The sequence below is a fragment of the Chrysemys picta genome, chromosome 3, assembly GCF_011386835.1.
Source record: "Chrysemys picta bellii isolate R12L10 chromosome 3, ASM1138683v2, whole genome shotgun sequence".
NCBI lineage: Eukaryota > Metazoa > Chordata > Testudines > Emydidae > Chrysemys > Chrysemys picta.
Genome location: NC_088793.1, coordinates 174,944,771 through 174,961,632, shown reverse-complemented (window position 1 = coordinate 174,961,632; position 16,862 = coordinate 174,944,771). Strand labels below are relative to the sequence as shown.

The 16,862-nt window shown below is 38.9% G+C and overlaps 1 protein-coding gene across 2 annotated transcripts in view; it reads left to right on the top strand.

Annotated features, from left to right (window-relative positions):
• SRBD1 (S1 RNA binding domain 1) overlaps positions 1-16,862 on the top strand; it is a 229,492-nt gene that overhangs the window by 46,552 nt on the left and 166,078 nt on the right. For both annotated transcript variants that reach the window (XM_065589554.1, XM_005296117.5), the window contains exons 10-12: positions 569-665; positions 4,124-4,259; positions 12,479-12,582. In XM_065589554.1, coding sequence (XP_065445626.1) covers positions 569-665; positions 4,124-4,259; positions 12,479-12,582 — 337 coding nt within the window. The remainder of the gene's footprint in view (positions 1-568; positions 666-4,123; positions 4,260-12,478; positions 12,583-16,862) is intronic.

Sequence of the window (16,862 nt, the reverse complement as noted above, 5' to 3'; positions counted from 1 at the left end):
GCCTCAATACAGGGAACGCAATGTGCTCCCCCTGTAATACTGAAGTTTATAGCATTTTGTGGAAAGGTACTCAGGATTGCAACAATGTAGTATGCTTTAAAAAAGTGACATGCTCGGTAGGTAGTAGGAGCGTGTGATCCTCTATTTTGCTTACTTATCTTGCATGAACTCTCTTAATTGGTGTCCAAATATCTAACTTTATTATTTTTATTATTTCTAATGTATAATAAATATGAAGCCCAAGCAAGTACTTTTAGAATAAGGTATAGATGTTTGATATCCATCTCTCAATTAACATTGCTTTGATTTACAGTAACATAATTAATAATCTGTACTTTTAGAATCTGCTATTAATTTTAGATGTTTTGGAAGGAATGGCCAGATGATATTCGCTAATTCCATCAGTTTGGTTTCTTTATTGCAACACTCCAGATTATTCCAGTAGCTTGTATTTATTTCCTTTCCGCTTGTATGTATTTAGGGATATGTTTTATTACTGATGTGATTACTTAGTTATGTTCTGGTTTTTAGATTCTTTATAATAATTAGCAGTATGTTTTCATTTAAGGACTTACAACCATTCAGGAAGTAGAGGCTGGAGTACAACACATCCTTGCTGACATGTTTGCTAAAGATAAGGATACACTGGATTTCATTAGGATACTGTAAGTTTCAAAGTTTCATAGTCGTTCACTTATTTTGCAGGTTATATGGTCAAATTCTGTCTTTTTGTGTTTGGCAGAGAACTTGCCCCACACAAATGCTAGGAAACAAGTATTATTGGCTGTCCCTCTCTCTGCATACATACAGTCCTTAGTCCTGGCAAATTTATTCAGGACCAGAATAGGAGAAATCTGTTGTGATCAGGACAGGATATTTAATTCCCCAAAGCCTGGATTTAGAATGTCTCTCAGCAGCTTCATTCACAAATAGCCCCATGAGGGCGAGGGATAACTCAGTGGTTTGAGCACTGGCCTGCTAAACCCAGGGTTGTGAGTTCAGTCCTTGAAGAGTCCACTTATGGATCTGGGGCAAAATCAGTACTTGGTCCTGCAAGTGAAGGCAGGGGGCTGGACTTGATGACCTTTCAGGGTCCCTTCCAGTTCTGTGAGATAGGTATATCTCCATATATTATTATTTTATTATTATTAATTGTTCTCCCTCAGAGTTTTAGGGGGATTGAAAATTGGAAGGAAATTTTTCCATCCCTTGCAGCTTCCTCACATTGCAGCTTTTCAAGTGCTTACCAGTAAGTTGTGTGCATACAGATTAGACCCTCAGGGCCAACCTGAGACCAAATGTAATCAGGTGCAACCCCTTTTACTTCACTTGCACCCACTTAGGCCAGGGCTGGATGCAGCCTATAAAGGTTAATGGCTAATTTTCTGTGGTTTAATTCTTAAAGCATAGAATCAGTATAATTAAAACAGTGTGAAAATAATAGTCTCCTGCTTTAATATAAATGCCAAAGCAAAGCAGTGAGATTTATTTTCAAAGCAGGAGACATTGATCTTTGACTACATTTGAATAGAATGAATTTATTTTTGTTATACCAAATACTGACTTAGATTTAATTGCTTTATCTGATGAATATCGATGCAGTAGAGTGACAGTTGCTCTTGCTGTGTTGTTATTACTCTGTTGCATTCTGGTTGGAATAGAAAACAGATTTAGTGCAACTGTTATCTATATGGAGCAATTTATCCAGAAAAAGTAATTTTTTTAGCAGTATACAGCATTATGAATTGGGTAGGATCTGATTGGCTGATATTATAGATGGGGCCATACCAAATTCATCGCCGTGAAAAACATGTCTCAGACAGTGAAATCTGGTCTCCCGGATAAAATCTGAGCTTTTGTGTACTTTACAGATTTCACTGGGAAGACCAGCATTTCTCAAACTGGGGGTCCCAACCCAAAAGGGGGTGGGGAGGTTCACAAAGTTATTGTAGGGGGTCACAATATTGCCATCCTTAATTCTGTGCTGCCTTCAGGGTTGGGTGGCCGGAGAGCAGCAGGTGCTGGCCAGGCACCGAGCTCTGAAGGCAGTGCCCCGTCAGCAGCAGTAGAGAGGTGAAGGTAGCAATACCATACTATGCCACCCTTACTTCTGTGCTGCTGCCTTCAGAGTCGGGCGTCATTTTGAGGACTGCTTTGCGTGAGAGAGATGCTTTTGTGGGCTAGCCACCCCTGTTCTTTTACTGCTTTGTTCTCAAAATAATTAATTCTGCAGATAACCAGAAAATGCTTAATGAAACACTGATGTCCTACACACTCATATTTTGAGAAACGCTGTTCTATTGTATCAGTCTAAACTACAAATTAAGAATTGTTGCCATGGAACATTTTCTTTTTTTTAAAGGGTATCCTAAAATTTAGCTGTCTAGCACATATTCCATCTACTATAATAAAGTCATAGTAGGGTATGCAAAGAAGCAAGTGGATATTGAGTTTGGTTAAATGTTAAAGTGAAATTTAGAGAGACAAGGTGGGTGAGGTAATATCTTTTATTGGACCATCTCCTCTCTAATGTACTGGGACCAACCCGGCTATAACAGTACTGCATACAAAATGAAATGTAGGCATTTGCTAAACACATTATATCTTTGCAGGGTTCTGCAATCTCCTGAACTCTATTTGTATGAAATGACAGGAGAAATAAACATATTTGAAAGCTTTTTCCTTTTGTATTTGAACTTTATAACAACATTATGTGCGGTGAGGTTAGAATGAATAATTGATTTAGGACTGGTTTAAAACAAATACTTGTTTAAGGGAATGGTCTATGTTGAAAAGAGGAGTTATAATTTAACACACAGGATCCTTTTTTGCATAGTAAATTGTAATGGCATTTAAAAAAATATTTAAAATAACAGTTTCATTTGGCATGGTTGCACCAGTCATGGACAGGTTGTAACTTTCATAAACTGGTTTTTAAAATATCATTTTACAACTGGAGTTTGGATAGAAATCATTAAAGACGATGGGTAACATTTTCAAAAGCATCTAATTGACTTTCAGAGAGACTTAGGCTCCCAAGTGCCTAATGGCTTGCCTACTGGGGGGAAATTATCCGGCATAGTCATTCCAGAATAGCTACTCCAGTGTAATTTAGCTACTGGGTATAACTCCTTGGTGTAAACACTCTCTTCTGGCATATTTTACATACTGTGTTCACATGAGGAGCTATTCCAAAATAGCTGTTCTGGTCAGTTTTCCCCATGTACAGAAGCCCACTTTTGAAAAAGGGATTTAGGTTCCCAAGTGTGCTAGGTGCTTTTGAAAATTTTATCCTAGGTTACTAACCTAGGTTACTTAGTATTGTAAGGATGAGTAAGAGAAGCAGCTGAATAAATGTTGCTCTTTTCTCTCCCTCACTTTCCAAGAAACTGAACTAGTCCTTCTGCAGTTTTCTAGACTGTCATGCTCCCTGTCCACCTATTGGTTTCTTTGGTCTGGAGCCACAGTTTTTGTCTCACCTTGTGTTGTTATTCTCAGCTGCCCACTCATGGCATCAGGCGGTGTTAGGACCCAGTTGCCACAGAAGGTATAGTTACTCCATCAGACAGGTGTGGGGACACAGCCAGGGTGTTGGCAGGACTGTCCATCTGGGCTTCCAGATAGAGTCTCTCTGCCCCAACCATAGACCAGTTTTTCTCCTTCCATGCAGCACTTTATAATGGGCCTTCCCAAACCTCCAAAAACAGCTAGTCTCCAGGCTTAAAAAGCCTTTGGGGCCAGTCAGTTTCATAAGAGTTAAAACTTGCTTCTCATCCACAGTACTGTCATCTCTTGGCTAGTGCAAACCCCCAAACTGCAATGTAAAAGGAGCCTTTGGGCTCCCAGTTAGATCACGCTTGAGAAGGATAAGGCTCAGCTTTTCTGAGCTCTGCTTGAAATTCTTTTGCTGTCCATATATTAACTGTCTTATGATTTCATTCGCGTCCCTAAGACATATTATGCAATTCCCTTATGATGATTATGACATAAAATGCAATTGAAAACAATAGTAGCAGCTTCATATTTATTTCAGTAGGATTTTGTGTTTTAACACAAACTCCAGTTACACTATTAAAGGCTTCATGTCATATCACCCAATTAACTTACTCTTCTTTGTATTTAGATGTCAGCAAAGGTACATATGTATCCAGTCAGCCTTGGCAAAAGTGTCATCAAAAAATGTAAATGAGAAAGACGTTAACAAATTCCAACTGTACCAGAATTTTTCTTGCAATATTAAGAACATTCAGCATCACCAGGTACACATTATGAATATGCTATTGATTTTCTTTATAATGGTAAACAGCATGTATACATCTCCTAGAAAAAAAAGGTGTCATAAGTATTTCCTTTCAAAATTGAGTTTACCCATATTTTGATTTCACCGTTCAGTCACATGAGGTAACGAAAGACTCTGGTTTCTTGGAAAAGTAACTTGGAAGGTTGAAACACATGTTAAAAAATTGAAGTGGGAATTGAATACTCAGGAGTGTTTGTCTAATTAAAGTGTCTAATTAAAGCAAATGTATTTAAAGAGTCGGTAGCAGAGTGCTCAAAACCAATGAGATCCATCTGCTGAAGGATAATAGGGCACATGCTCTGTTTTTCCAAGGCAATAAGCAGGTACCAAGCATTTGGAGGAAAAGGGGGAAGGTTAAGTAGTTTATCCTGACAAGGATAAGAATATAGGTTACTTTACTAGTTTTTCACTAAGAGCAATGCTCTGAGCTCTAGCTGGATTTAAAAAACTGTGAATAGAATTAAACGCACTTTTTTCTTGGTAGTTCTTTGGTTATGTCTTCTTCTGTTGTTTGCTTTAACACTGAGTGGCTCAGAGACCATCCACATGGGCAAAGAGTGCTCTGAGCCACTCGGCATTAAACCTGTCAGTTGAAATTGGTGCAAAGCAGCAAGAAAAGGTTAGATAATTGTAGTTAAAGGTGACCTGCAAATATAGTACTTAAAAAAAGTATTCAGCAACTTCACTTGTGCTGAATGCTTCAAATAAGAAGGTTAAGGGACGCATTCAGCATATAACATACCGAAGACATAGGTAGTATTTTTCTTGTTTGGCAGGTGATCATCTTCTGATCTGTGAGGTCTTTCTGATAGTCTTAAATGATAACTATAGAGCTGTAGGTCTTCAAAAGGGATTATGGGAAGAAAGCGATTTCTGCACTGGAGGGGAGCTTTCTCCATTGATATGCAATGTCTTACACCCCTATCAGTACATATGCTGCTCCAAATTGCTTAATCTCAGAAACAGAGGTGCACACTTCAGGTGTTGCTCTGAATATTGTAAATGTAGAGAATTCTGCCCTGATGGGGTGACAGGAAACATGTGTACCTTCTGGACACTGTTCTATTATTTAAACCGAGAACCTTCATTAATCCACAAGAAGTGTCTAGATTTGTAGATGGCTGTTTCTGCTTCTGCTCTTGTACAACATTTCTTTATTTCTGTGACACCATCTTCATTGGCTTGTCCTGTTGCCATTTTAAAAAGCCATGTGAGGTTTTGCCTGCTAAAGTTGATTTTGACGTTTGTTTTGAATTCTCCTGGGTGTTTTAAAGAGGATTTGTTATGCTGAACACTTGCCAGAGGTAGTGAGGTTTGAAATTAGTTCACTTGTAATAATACAAAGATTACATTATTTCTAGCAATCTGGGTATTGGGGAAAGGATGAAATTATTACTAATCGTTTTAATATCCAAACCCTTGGTGTAAATGTGTAAGAGGTCCCTGCTATGCTCTTTTTAAGTGTCAATGTTTATAGCATTTTATCATATTTTTACAGTAATTGGTCTATAGAGGTTTACATTAATGAAGTCTGAAGAGCTCAATTAGCTCAAGCCTAGACTATCATTTTTACAGTATTTCTTATAAATCATTCATATTTTATCATAAAATACTGTGGTGTGAAAAGTTTGTAGATCCCTATCGGAGACTGTTTTTCATTTGAAAAAAGAAAACTTCAACCATTGCAAACTGATCAGTTTCTCCATTTCTGAAGTGGTAGCAGAAATAGATTGCTGTTAGAATGCGTAATAAAGATATAAGATCACACAATATGTCCTAACATGACTCACTGAGTCATTGAGAATAAATCAACATCTATCCACGTTTCACCACATTTAAATCATGCAAATTAGAGAAAGAAAAACCCTGTTACCTTTTTTCGACTAGCCCCACTTCAGGATTATTTCCGTAACACGTTTTCTGTTGCTTTGTCTTAATCTTATTTTAAATGCCACAAGTGATGTGTAGTCTTCACCACAGTTTCGTAGAACGCTAAAATTATCTGTGCATGTACAGTATCAGTTAAAGAACCAGTTCCTGTAACTGGGAAGGGTTAGAAACTGATGCCCTCTGGCGACTCAGCATAGAGGGGACAAAGAACACACTAAAGAGTGTGTTTTGTTTGCACAGTACGTGATTTCAAAATGCATAGGTGCTAACTATTACTTTCTCAGTGTCTGGAGTCTTTTTTCTGAGAGCAGTATTATGTTAGAATCATGAGTCAGGCCCCCCCAAATCATGAAATTGGCTTGAAAACCCTGTTAAAATCCTGAAAATCAGGTAATTAAATACATTTGAGTGTTTCTTATTTCCCTTCTGGTTTTTGAGCCACATTTGCAAGCTTTTCTCTACAAAATCGAGGGCTCCACATTTACTTTAAAAAAGTGAAATTGAGATTTGTGTGAATGGTTTTAAAAATATTCTCCTATAATGTTATAAATGTGAAAATTGTGCTAGGACCTGAGAACCAGAACACTTAATTGCCTAATTTTTTTTTAAAGGTGACTGACCAGTTTACTTTCATCGTCCAAACTGAGTGAAGAGGGAAAAATAAATTAAACATCATAAATGGTGAAAAAGCAAATTTAAACTTTTAAAGAATTCTTGCAGCTTCAGTAATCTAAAGGTTTTTTAAAGTCCACATTTTATGTTGTGTTCCTTTTGAAAAGTAGAAGGATCTCTTGGGAAATTGTCCAGGATTCTGTTTCTCTCTCCCTTTTGAAGATTAAACAAGTACAAAACAAAACAACAACAAAGGAATGTGCCTCTATTGCTTTCGCAAAACCAGGAGCCTTATTCTTTCTTGATTAGCCTATAAACTTTTCTTCAGTCCCCATCTACAGTGAATCCATGACCAACTTCCTTTGTTTCATCATTAGCTTATGTCCTCACTGGACTTACTTTTGTTTCCTGCTCGCCAACTCTGCTCTAACTACTGAATCTTTGTCTGTCATACTTCTTGAAAAGTCTGTGTTGTTTGCATTGTGGTAGTGCCTAAGAGCCCAGCTAGGAATAGGTCTCATTGTGCTAGGCACTGTACAAACATAATTAAGCAACAGTCTGTGACCTATGGAGTTTACAATCTAGATTTCCTGTTTTAAAAAATACAAAATACTTCTCTCTTGTCATACTCTCTTCCTAATTTCAAAACACTTTTCTCTTTCTAACCTTGCTTGCTAGGGGAAAAAAAACTTTGTTTTTTTGTTTTTTCACCTAGAATTTTATTTCTCTTTCAACTTGGTTTCTGAAAATCTTGGTCATTCCCCACCTTGAATTTATTTCCTACCCAATCCTTGCAACCCTGAAAGCTATGTGGTCACACTTTCACTTGTGGTGCTTTGGATTAGAACTCTCCTTCCCTCCAAATCAGTGAGAGTCACTTCCTCTTTAAATAATGTCTTTTCTCCTATACCTGTTATGACTTTCAGTAAAGAATGTTGTGATCTTCCATATTAAGGAGGCCATATAAAATGTGCACTGAAGAGAGAAGGGGGATAGATAAACTCATTCGAAGAAATCCTCTTTTTCAGTCCATTGTTTTTTAAGAAGCATGTCTGTAAATGATGTGGAGAACATGGAAACTTTAGGAAGAATCTGTGAAATTAAAAAAAAAAAAGATTCTCTACATAAAAATTACACCGAGAATGCTAAGCACTCAAGTTAGGCAATACTCATAGTTAAAGTTCTATGAACAGCCTTAATTCTGCCCTGCATTCACATAGGTTATATTACTTGAATTACATTCACATGCTATTTGTCATGTAATAGAATAAGTTGTTTTTTCTTTGACAAAAAATTCATTTTGTATCTGTTTGCCATTCAGAATCATGTATCTAATAAAATCATGTATATAAAAGTACAGAGTAAGTTGTTGTTCTTCTAGATTTGTAGTGTGAGTAACACAGTACAGTAAAAGCTGTGTTATCTGGTACTTTACCAGCCAGAAAGCTCTATAAACCAGCATTTCTGATCTTCATTGAAAGTCCGGTTTATAGTCCAGTTGGCACGGGCCTGGCAGGCTCCCTACCTGGCTCTGCGTGGCTCCCTGGAAGCGGCAACATGTCCCTGCTGCTCCTAGGCGGAGGAACGGCCACAAGGGATTTGGAGTGTGGGAGGGGGTGTGGGGCTGGAGGTTGGGGCATGGGAGGGGGCACCAGATCCGGGTGGCACTCACCTCAGGTAGCTCCCAGCAAGCAGCAACTTGTCCCTGCTACTCCTAGTTGGAGGCGCGGCTAAGCAGCTCTGCACGCTGCTCCTGCCCCGCCCTGAGTGCTGGATCCACAGCTTCCATTGGCCGGGAACTGCAGCCAATGGGAGCTGCGGGGGCGCAGTGCCTGTGGGAGGAGGCAGCATGCAGAGCCGCTTAGCCACACTTCTGCCTAAGAGCAGCAGGGACAGGTCGCCACTTGCGGGGAGCCACCCGAGGTGAGTGCCACCCAAATCTGGCACCCTGCACCCACTCCCACGCCCCAGCCCCCTACCCTGAGCCCCCTCCTGCACCCAAACTCCCTCCCAGAGCCAGTGCTCCGCACCCTCTCCCGTGCCCCAATCCCCAACCCCACACCCAAACTCCCTCCCTCTTAGTTAACTGGAATTTTCACTTACTGGCACCCCCCTCCACCATTGCCCCAACATGGTGGATAAAAAAGCTTTTACTATACTAGTGAAAGCTTTAATTGCGTCTAAGGAAGGATATGAACTGAACTGGCTGGAGAAAAAAAGATAATTCCTGGTTGCTGAGTAAAAAAAAAAAAAAAAATTAAAATATAGGTCTTGAAAAATAACTGCACAATGTCAGCTTCATTGTATGTATATCTTTACCTTTCTTGAGGGTGCCTCCTGTCTGGAAGATTTTGCTGTACATTAAAGATAGTAGTTACACTGCTACCTCGATATAATGCGACCCGATATAACACAAATTTGGATATAACGTGGTAAAGCAGTGTTCCGGGGGGCGTGGGACAGCGCACTCTGGTGGATCAAAGCAAGTTAAATATAACGCGGTTTCACCTATAACGCGGTAAGATTTTTGGGCTCCCGAGGATAGCGTTATATCGAGGTAGAGGTGTATGTACCTTTTTTTTTCTAAGGGTATGTCTACACAACAACTAGACACCCGTGGCTGGTCTGTGCCAGTTGACTCGGGCTCGCAGGGTTTGAGATGCGGAACTGTTTCATTGCAGTGTAGACTTCTGGACTTGGGCTGGAGCCTGAGCTCTGGGATTCGCCCATCTCGCATGGTCCTGGGCCCGGACCTGGAAGTCTACACAGCAATGAAACAACCACAAGCCTGAGTTCCCTGGCATGGACCAGCTGCGGGTGTCTAGTTGCTGTGTAGACATACACTAAGAGGAAAGAGGTCCACATATCCTGCCCTTCTTCTAAGATGCTAGCTGTTCAGGTATGGGACTTATATATGTACAGCACTTAGCATATTTTAGTTACTGCCACAATATAAATAATAGAATGAACCTCCGCCACAACATCTTGACATTGTCTGACTTGCTGTAAACATACCAGTGCTTATGCACTAGTCTCTTTTTCTTCTTTTCTATACCATGTGGCAGGAAGACATAATTGGGTGTGTGGGAGGGAAGGGGGAGACTGATATGTAAAATACCATGTTTTAGGCATAATACCTTCAATACCATTTAAAAAGTGTGATTCAAAAGTAGGGTGACCAGATGTCCTGTTTTTATAGGGACAGTCCCGGTTTTTGGGACTTCTTCTTATATAGGCTCCTATTACCCCTCAGCCCCATCCTGTTTTTTCACAGTTGCTATCTGGTCACCCTATGCAAGAGATATTTAAAGTTACTGAAAGATATAAATGGAATATATTAATTCAAGACTGCTGCTGCTTATTTTAAGGCTCTCTGATAAATATGTAATCAGAAAGTTCTGTGAAATAATACACAAGATGTTATGTATTCAATAACTAGAACTGAGTCTGACGTATCTCTTTGTATCACTGGATTAAATCCCTGCTCCTATTTTGTTTTTAGAAGTTATTTTTTTCATTATTAGTCTATGAGAGTGTAACTCCTATCCATTGGATCCATTCCAGTCTGTTAATACAGACACGATTTAGGGCTGGAGAAAAATGTACGGTAGTTTATGTTCATTGTGGCTGTTTGTGGAATCTGTTGCCAAAAGTGAATACTGTACATGCATTGCATGACATGGGGATATTGGCTAACTACTTGCCATATTTAATTGAGGCTCTTTTCAATTTATATTTTTTCTGTAGACACTCATCATTTAGAACAGACTAAATTGAGTGTTAAATTCTAAAGTTGGTAAAAAGATTTGCTAGTGAGAGAGAACTAAGAGCATTTTTACTGCCTAGTTATATGCCCTTGTAAATAGTGTTTTAATTAAAACACTGACCCTTAATAGTAATGTTGTGAATGGTGACACTATAATTCTATATCAGATATGTTGTTTGTCCTGAACATCATTTTGATTTCACTTTAGCTTGACATTAACTTTGTCTTTTTATATATATATTGGAATAAACATGAAAGCATTTGATTTGTTAAAAATGTCTTTCTAATCTTTGCATGAAAACGTTTGCTTTGGCAGTCAAGGTACCCGATGCTATAATATTTCACATGCGATTTTTATTATTAGCTTTGTTGTTCAATGATATGTCAGGCCTGGTATGTCACAAGCACAGTAAAGCTGAGGAATATAAATTGGTACTATGTCCTGGAGTCATTTTAAACCATTGTATTTAACATATGTGACATGTCTGAGTTAGCTAGTGATTGAATTAAAGTTCATGATTGACACAGAATGCTCTGTTGTGACAGTATTTATGGCCTGTAATATACAGCAACATATGCAGCAATACAGGAATGTCAACTTTTAACAGCTTTTTTTAATGGAATCTACACATCTAATGTTTAAGGAATATGTGTTGGTGGAGTTTAACTTAGAGGAATAAAAGGAAGTATAAAAAACAGTGTTCTCTTCTATGCAGTTGCATGCAAATTACATGCTTTACATTTATTAAATCCCTTATTCTGAGATCGCATTGTCTATAAAACACCAATATAGGGCTTGATCCAAATAGAAAAGGCTCCCATTGACTTAAATGGGATTTAGCCTAGGTTCATAGTGACAAACTTCCAGTAATTACCTCTTGAATTGTGACCCCAGATTTGCATCTGAGTCACAGATGCCCATAAAAAACCCAAAATGTGTATTGAAATAGATTTTTTTCTTTCCAGACCTGCTAGTTCATTAGTGTAAGTGTTGCGTTTGTGCACAGATTCTTTCTCTTGTGAGCATAGATGATTGTGCAGTGACTTAAAGGCTGGTGTATTAATATTAATTTGAAAATGGGGTGCAAAATGTTTTAAGTTTCCTAGGGGTGAGTAATGAAAAGTTCAACTTTTACAAATTAAACTGATTACCTTTCTTGTCACACATTCTGCTACAAACTGACTGATTTTAATTTGGTTGCTGTCAGTACAAATAAGGAAACCAGGAGCATAAATGTAGCTCTGTCTCTTCTGTAGTCTCCTGTTTTGATTTGAATCACTTTCCATTTTGTTTAGTGAAAGTTTGAACTGGGGTTGTACAAGGGCAACACCTCAGTGGTTCAATCAGTGAATTAACAACTGTCTAATTTCCTGTTTTGTTTTTTTTTAAATATATATAAATATATATTGTGTGTGTCTCTATATACACCTCTACCCTGATATAACGTGACCCAATATAACACGAATTCAGATATAACGTGGTAAAGCAGCGCTCCGGGGGGGCGGGGCTGCGCACTCCGGTAGATCAAAGCAAGTTCGATATAACACTGTTTCACTTATTACGCTCTAAGATTTTTTGGCTCCCGAGGACAGGGGTAGAGGTGTATAATATATGTATACATACATGTACATGTGTATATATATAAAACAGAAACTGGATTCTCAAAATGAAATTGGGATCCTTTATTCTGGAGAAACAATATACTGTATTCTGCTATGGCGTGATTTTGTCTAAGTTACATTTTGGATGTTATCTATACAAACCAATACTTTGTGAACTGTTTTACTGTATAAGCAGCATGACTTGCTCCAGAATGTCAAGCAAATGTGTATACAAATGTTGACTTGATAAGTTTATCTTTTGGGTATTTTGTGTGTCATCTGTCTTTGCCATTTATGTTTGCACTCAGATTCTGGCCATTAACCGAGGGGAAAATCTGAAGATCCTGACAGTGAAGGTCAACGTTCCTGACGGGGTGAAGAATGAATTCTGTAGGTGGTGTGTCAATGAAAGGTCTGTGTGTGTGTGTGTGTGTATATATATATATATATATATATATGTATATATATATTCTTACTGAAATCATATTTTTCTATAAACAGCTACATACTAAAATGCACCTCACATGTCTTGTTACATTAAGAAAATAGTTTAACAAATGTTTAACTTATTAGATGAGTTTAAATTTGTGAACAGCTAGATCTCATTCTGTATTACCACCTACTGCAGGCTTATTATTATTTTGAGGAGGAGGAGGATGTTTTTGGATGTATCTTGAGAATTCTGGCAGCATTCTTTAAGCACCTCAAATTCTAAAATATTTGAAGGTTTACTTTGTAATGCATTTTGAAATTTTTACAGTATGCCCTTTGTACAGGGACATGTTGTAGAAGAACATTTAGGATAAAATAGTAGTATATTTTGAAGCTCTGAAACATCTGGCACCAGCCACTATCAAAAGACACTATATAGGTTTAGATGAACCATTGGTCTGACCTACTATGGCTTTTGTTATGTTACATTCATATGTATTGATTATACTGTCTAAAATAGTCTATCTTCATTCATTAAACACCTTGTGCCAAAAATATGAAAGAACATTGTTATTCTAATGAAAAGTAGACCTTTTAAAATAAAGAAAGTGTGACTACTTCCAAGGCACTGTATAATTTGATACACCTCTACCTCGATATAACGCTGTCCTCGGGAGCCAAAAAATCTTACTGTGTTATAGGTGAAACTGCATTATATTGAACTTGCTTTGATCCGCTGGAGTGCGCAGCCTCCCAACCTCCCCCCTCCCTCCGTAGCACTGCTTTACCGCGTTATATCCGAATTCGTGTTATATCGGGTCGCGTTATATCAAGGTAGAGGTGTACTTTGCAATGCATTCTGTATGCTTTCAGGAATGTCATTTATTGATATTGTTTCTTAAATATTATTTTTAATTACCCAAAACCATAATTATATGATCTGTTTCCCCATAATTCCCATCACAGATGTCCTGACAACTGACTGTGTGCTGTTTATGTAGGCTAGTGGTTAAAGTAGAGAATTGGGAGTCTGGACTCAGGTTCTATTTCCATTTCTTACCGAGACTCTGTATGATTTCAGGCATGTTACTTTCTTAAGATAACTTGTCGTTGTGAGGCTTGTTTAACGTTTGCCAAATGCTCTGAGAATCTGTGGTGAAAGATGCGCTCTAAGTCCTAGTTATAGTAATATTTTCTCCAGTGCTTCGCTGTCCCTTCCCTTCCCAGCTTCCTTCCCTTCAGTGTCAACTGGAGCTCAGCCATCTGCTTTGCAAAATAATATTCTCCTGACCTTATTTGTTTATCTTGCTTGCATACACAAAATATCTGGGCTTCGGTTTTCCAAGGATCCAAAGGGTATTAGGCACCCAATTCCCATTATGAAGGATCTTGGAAATCCTGATCTTGATGTGTAAAATTTAGTTAATGTGATATAGTGCACAGACAGGAAGAAAGACCTTGCTAATGGCTGAATACATAAAGAGGATAACATACTATGATATGAAATTTAAATTATACACCACAGAAAGTGTATGAGTGATTAAAAGTGGTTTGCTCTGGTAGTATAGTGTTTCTTAATGGTAAGGTCCTTGGGCTTTTCAGAGCTGTCATGATTCTTGATCACAGTTAAAAATCCATTTTAGTTCTTATATACACTACAGACTAAACTGTTTCACAGTGTAGTATTGTCTACAGCAGAGGTCCCCAAACTGTGGGGCATGCTCCAGGCCAGCCTCCACATGGGGTGGGGAGAGAGCACCACCCAGATCCGCTCCTGGCCCTTGCCCCAGCTGCAGGCCTTGCGCCCAGGGATCCGCTGCTGGTCCTGGGTCCTGGCTGCCAGCTTCAGCTCTGGCCCCGCTCTCAGCTGTGGCTCCAGCCTCGGCCCCCTTAGCCCTGTCCACATCCTCCCCACCCAGAGCTGCGTCACTGCTCCTGGAGAGCAGGCGGTAGACAGGTAAGGGAGAGTGCGAGGTAAAAAGTTTGGGGATCATTGGTCTATAGTGTAGGAAGGAAATATCTGTAACAGTCTTAAAAAGCTGCATCTACAATAGAATTCAGCAACAGCATGAGTCACTGTCAGTGGAACAGTTTGTGCTGCTACAGGAATGACAGTTTAAAATGTAAATTTAGATATTTTTGTCAGTCTTCCAGTGCTAAGAGGAATAATGATCTCAGAAATTGAATGTTCGACTCAAGAGTCAATATATGATCTTCCTTAGGTTTTTCTAATTAAGGGCCAAATTATTTTCTCTCAAACAAAAAAATTCCATAGGAGATCATTCCAGTAGATCTTGATGCATGAAAATCTATGCTAGATTCTACACTTTCCCACTGGATCTACAAGTGTACATCTGATCACCAGAAGAGTTTCCTAATGTTACTGAACATGGATTCTGCTCCACCCTAGGCCAGCCATCTTCAGTCTTGCGCTGGTCGTGTTACTCTGATGATGTTGGCACAAAGGTCTGAACAGGAGGATGAGAATAAATACACTCCCTGGCACCACAAATTCTAAATTTGACACGTTGATCTTAGCTCCTCATTCATCTCATATACAAATGGAATACCATGTAGCTTACTGCATTACACCCAGACCTGGGTCTTTTTGGACTGCTCTGAGGTAGGGATTCCAATGTATACAGTGCACCAGGTCCACTTTTGTGATTTGCAGCCCAGTCAGTATTCTCTGTGTTACCTCTCTTCATCCCATATAATTGATTTGTGAATATTGGAGGCAGTCCTCTTTGATGACACTGTTACCAAAGATTTTTTTCCCTATTATCAGTTGTTTCATCTGCAGTCACTGAAGTTCATCAGCAATTCACATAAGGATATCTCTCATTCTTACCCAGTGCTTTAAATACTGTATATCTTTGGGGACAGATTTTAGATGCTGTTTAACTTTTTGTCACCTTGCTAACAAATACAAAGGAGATTGTCATATAATGTACAGTAGAACCTTAATTTTATGAACATCATATGGTATGCCCACATCTTGAATACTGTGTACATATGTGGTCGCCTCATCTCAAAAAAGATACAGGCCTGTCACATCTTAGGCGCATTTAACACACGCGATTTCAGCTTTACACGGTCGGCAAAAACAAAACAAAAAACAACAAAAAAAGAGAAAAATAACAATTTTAATACTGTACCTGTAGTGCGGGCGATTCTGCCCGCCATTGAACTCAATGTAATTTTGACTATACGCGGTTTTTGCTTTACACGCTAACCGCGGAATGGAACCCCCGTGTAAGATGAGACAGACCTGTATACTGGCATTAGAAAAGGTTCAGAGAAGGGCAAGTGGAGATGGATGGCAGGAGAGAGAGATCACCTGATCCTTACCTGTTAGGTTCACTCCCTCTGGGGCACCTGGCATTGGCCACTGTCGGTAGACAGAATACTGGGCTGGATGGACCTTTGGTCTAACCCAGTATGGCCGTTCTTATGTTATGTTCTTATGAGTGACCAGTTATATGAACCATTTTTTCTACAGAACACAAATGAAAAAGAAATCACATTACAAAAGTGAAAGTAATGAAAAACAAGTTGACATCTTATCCCATTCTGATGCCTTCAGGGCACTAGAAATTGCTTTGCAGTGGTTTGAAGGACAAGAAGAGAACAATGCAGTGCACCATACTGCAATTTATGCATCATATCTACTGTAGTGTTGAGATGTTGATTTTACAAACTCCTCAGTCCCCAATCATTGTAATAGGGGTTCTACTGTAGTGTTATTCTGAGGTGGGTCCCTGCAAATCCCAAAGTTTTTTTTCTTATTCTTGTGCCTCCTAGGATTTGAAGAAAGATATCAGTGCCCTATATCCACAATTTCCTACCTATTCACTTGCTTCTCATACTGTAGTATCTTCCAATTACTTCTCATACTGTAGTGCCTTCCAATTACTTATGGAGAGAACATCCGAACACTCATCTGAAATTGGGAAGTGATGAAATTTTACCGAAGGGAAACCTACATGCCTAAGGTTGCACAAGAAGTTGGTGGCAAAACTAAGACTAGAATCCAAATATCCAGAGAGCGGAAAGTGACCTCTCCACAAGACAATGCTATCTCCTACCTGTTAAATTAGTAGTTAATACACTAATCTTTAATTTGTTCTCCTGAGGAAGTCTTTAGAGATAACATGCCATTGAGGGGAAAAGGGGAATTGGAGGGTGATAGGCCTCTTTGAAGAGTCTATAATGACTGATGTGGTATAAATCAGAAGGGCTGGAGACTGGAAACTGACG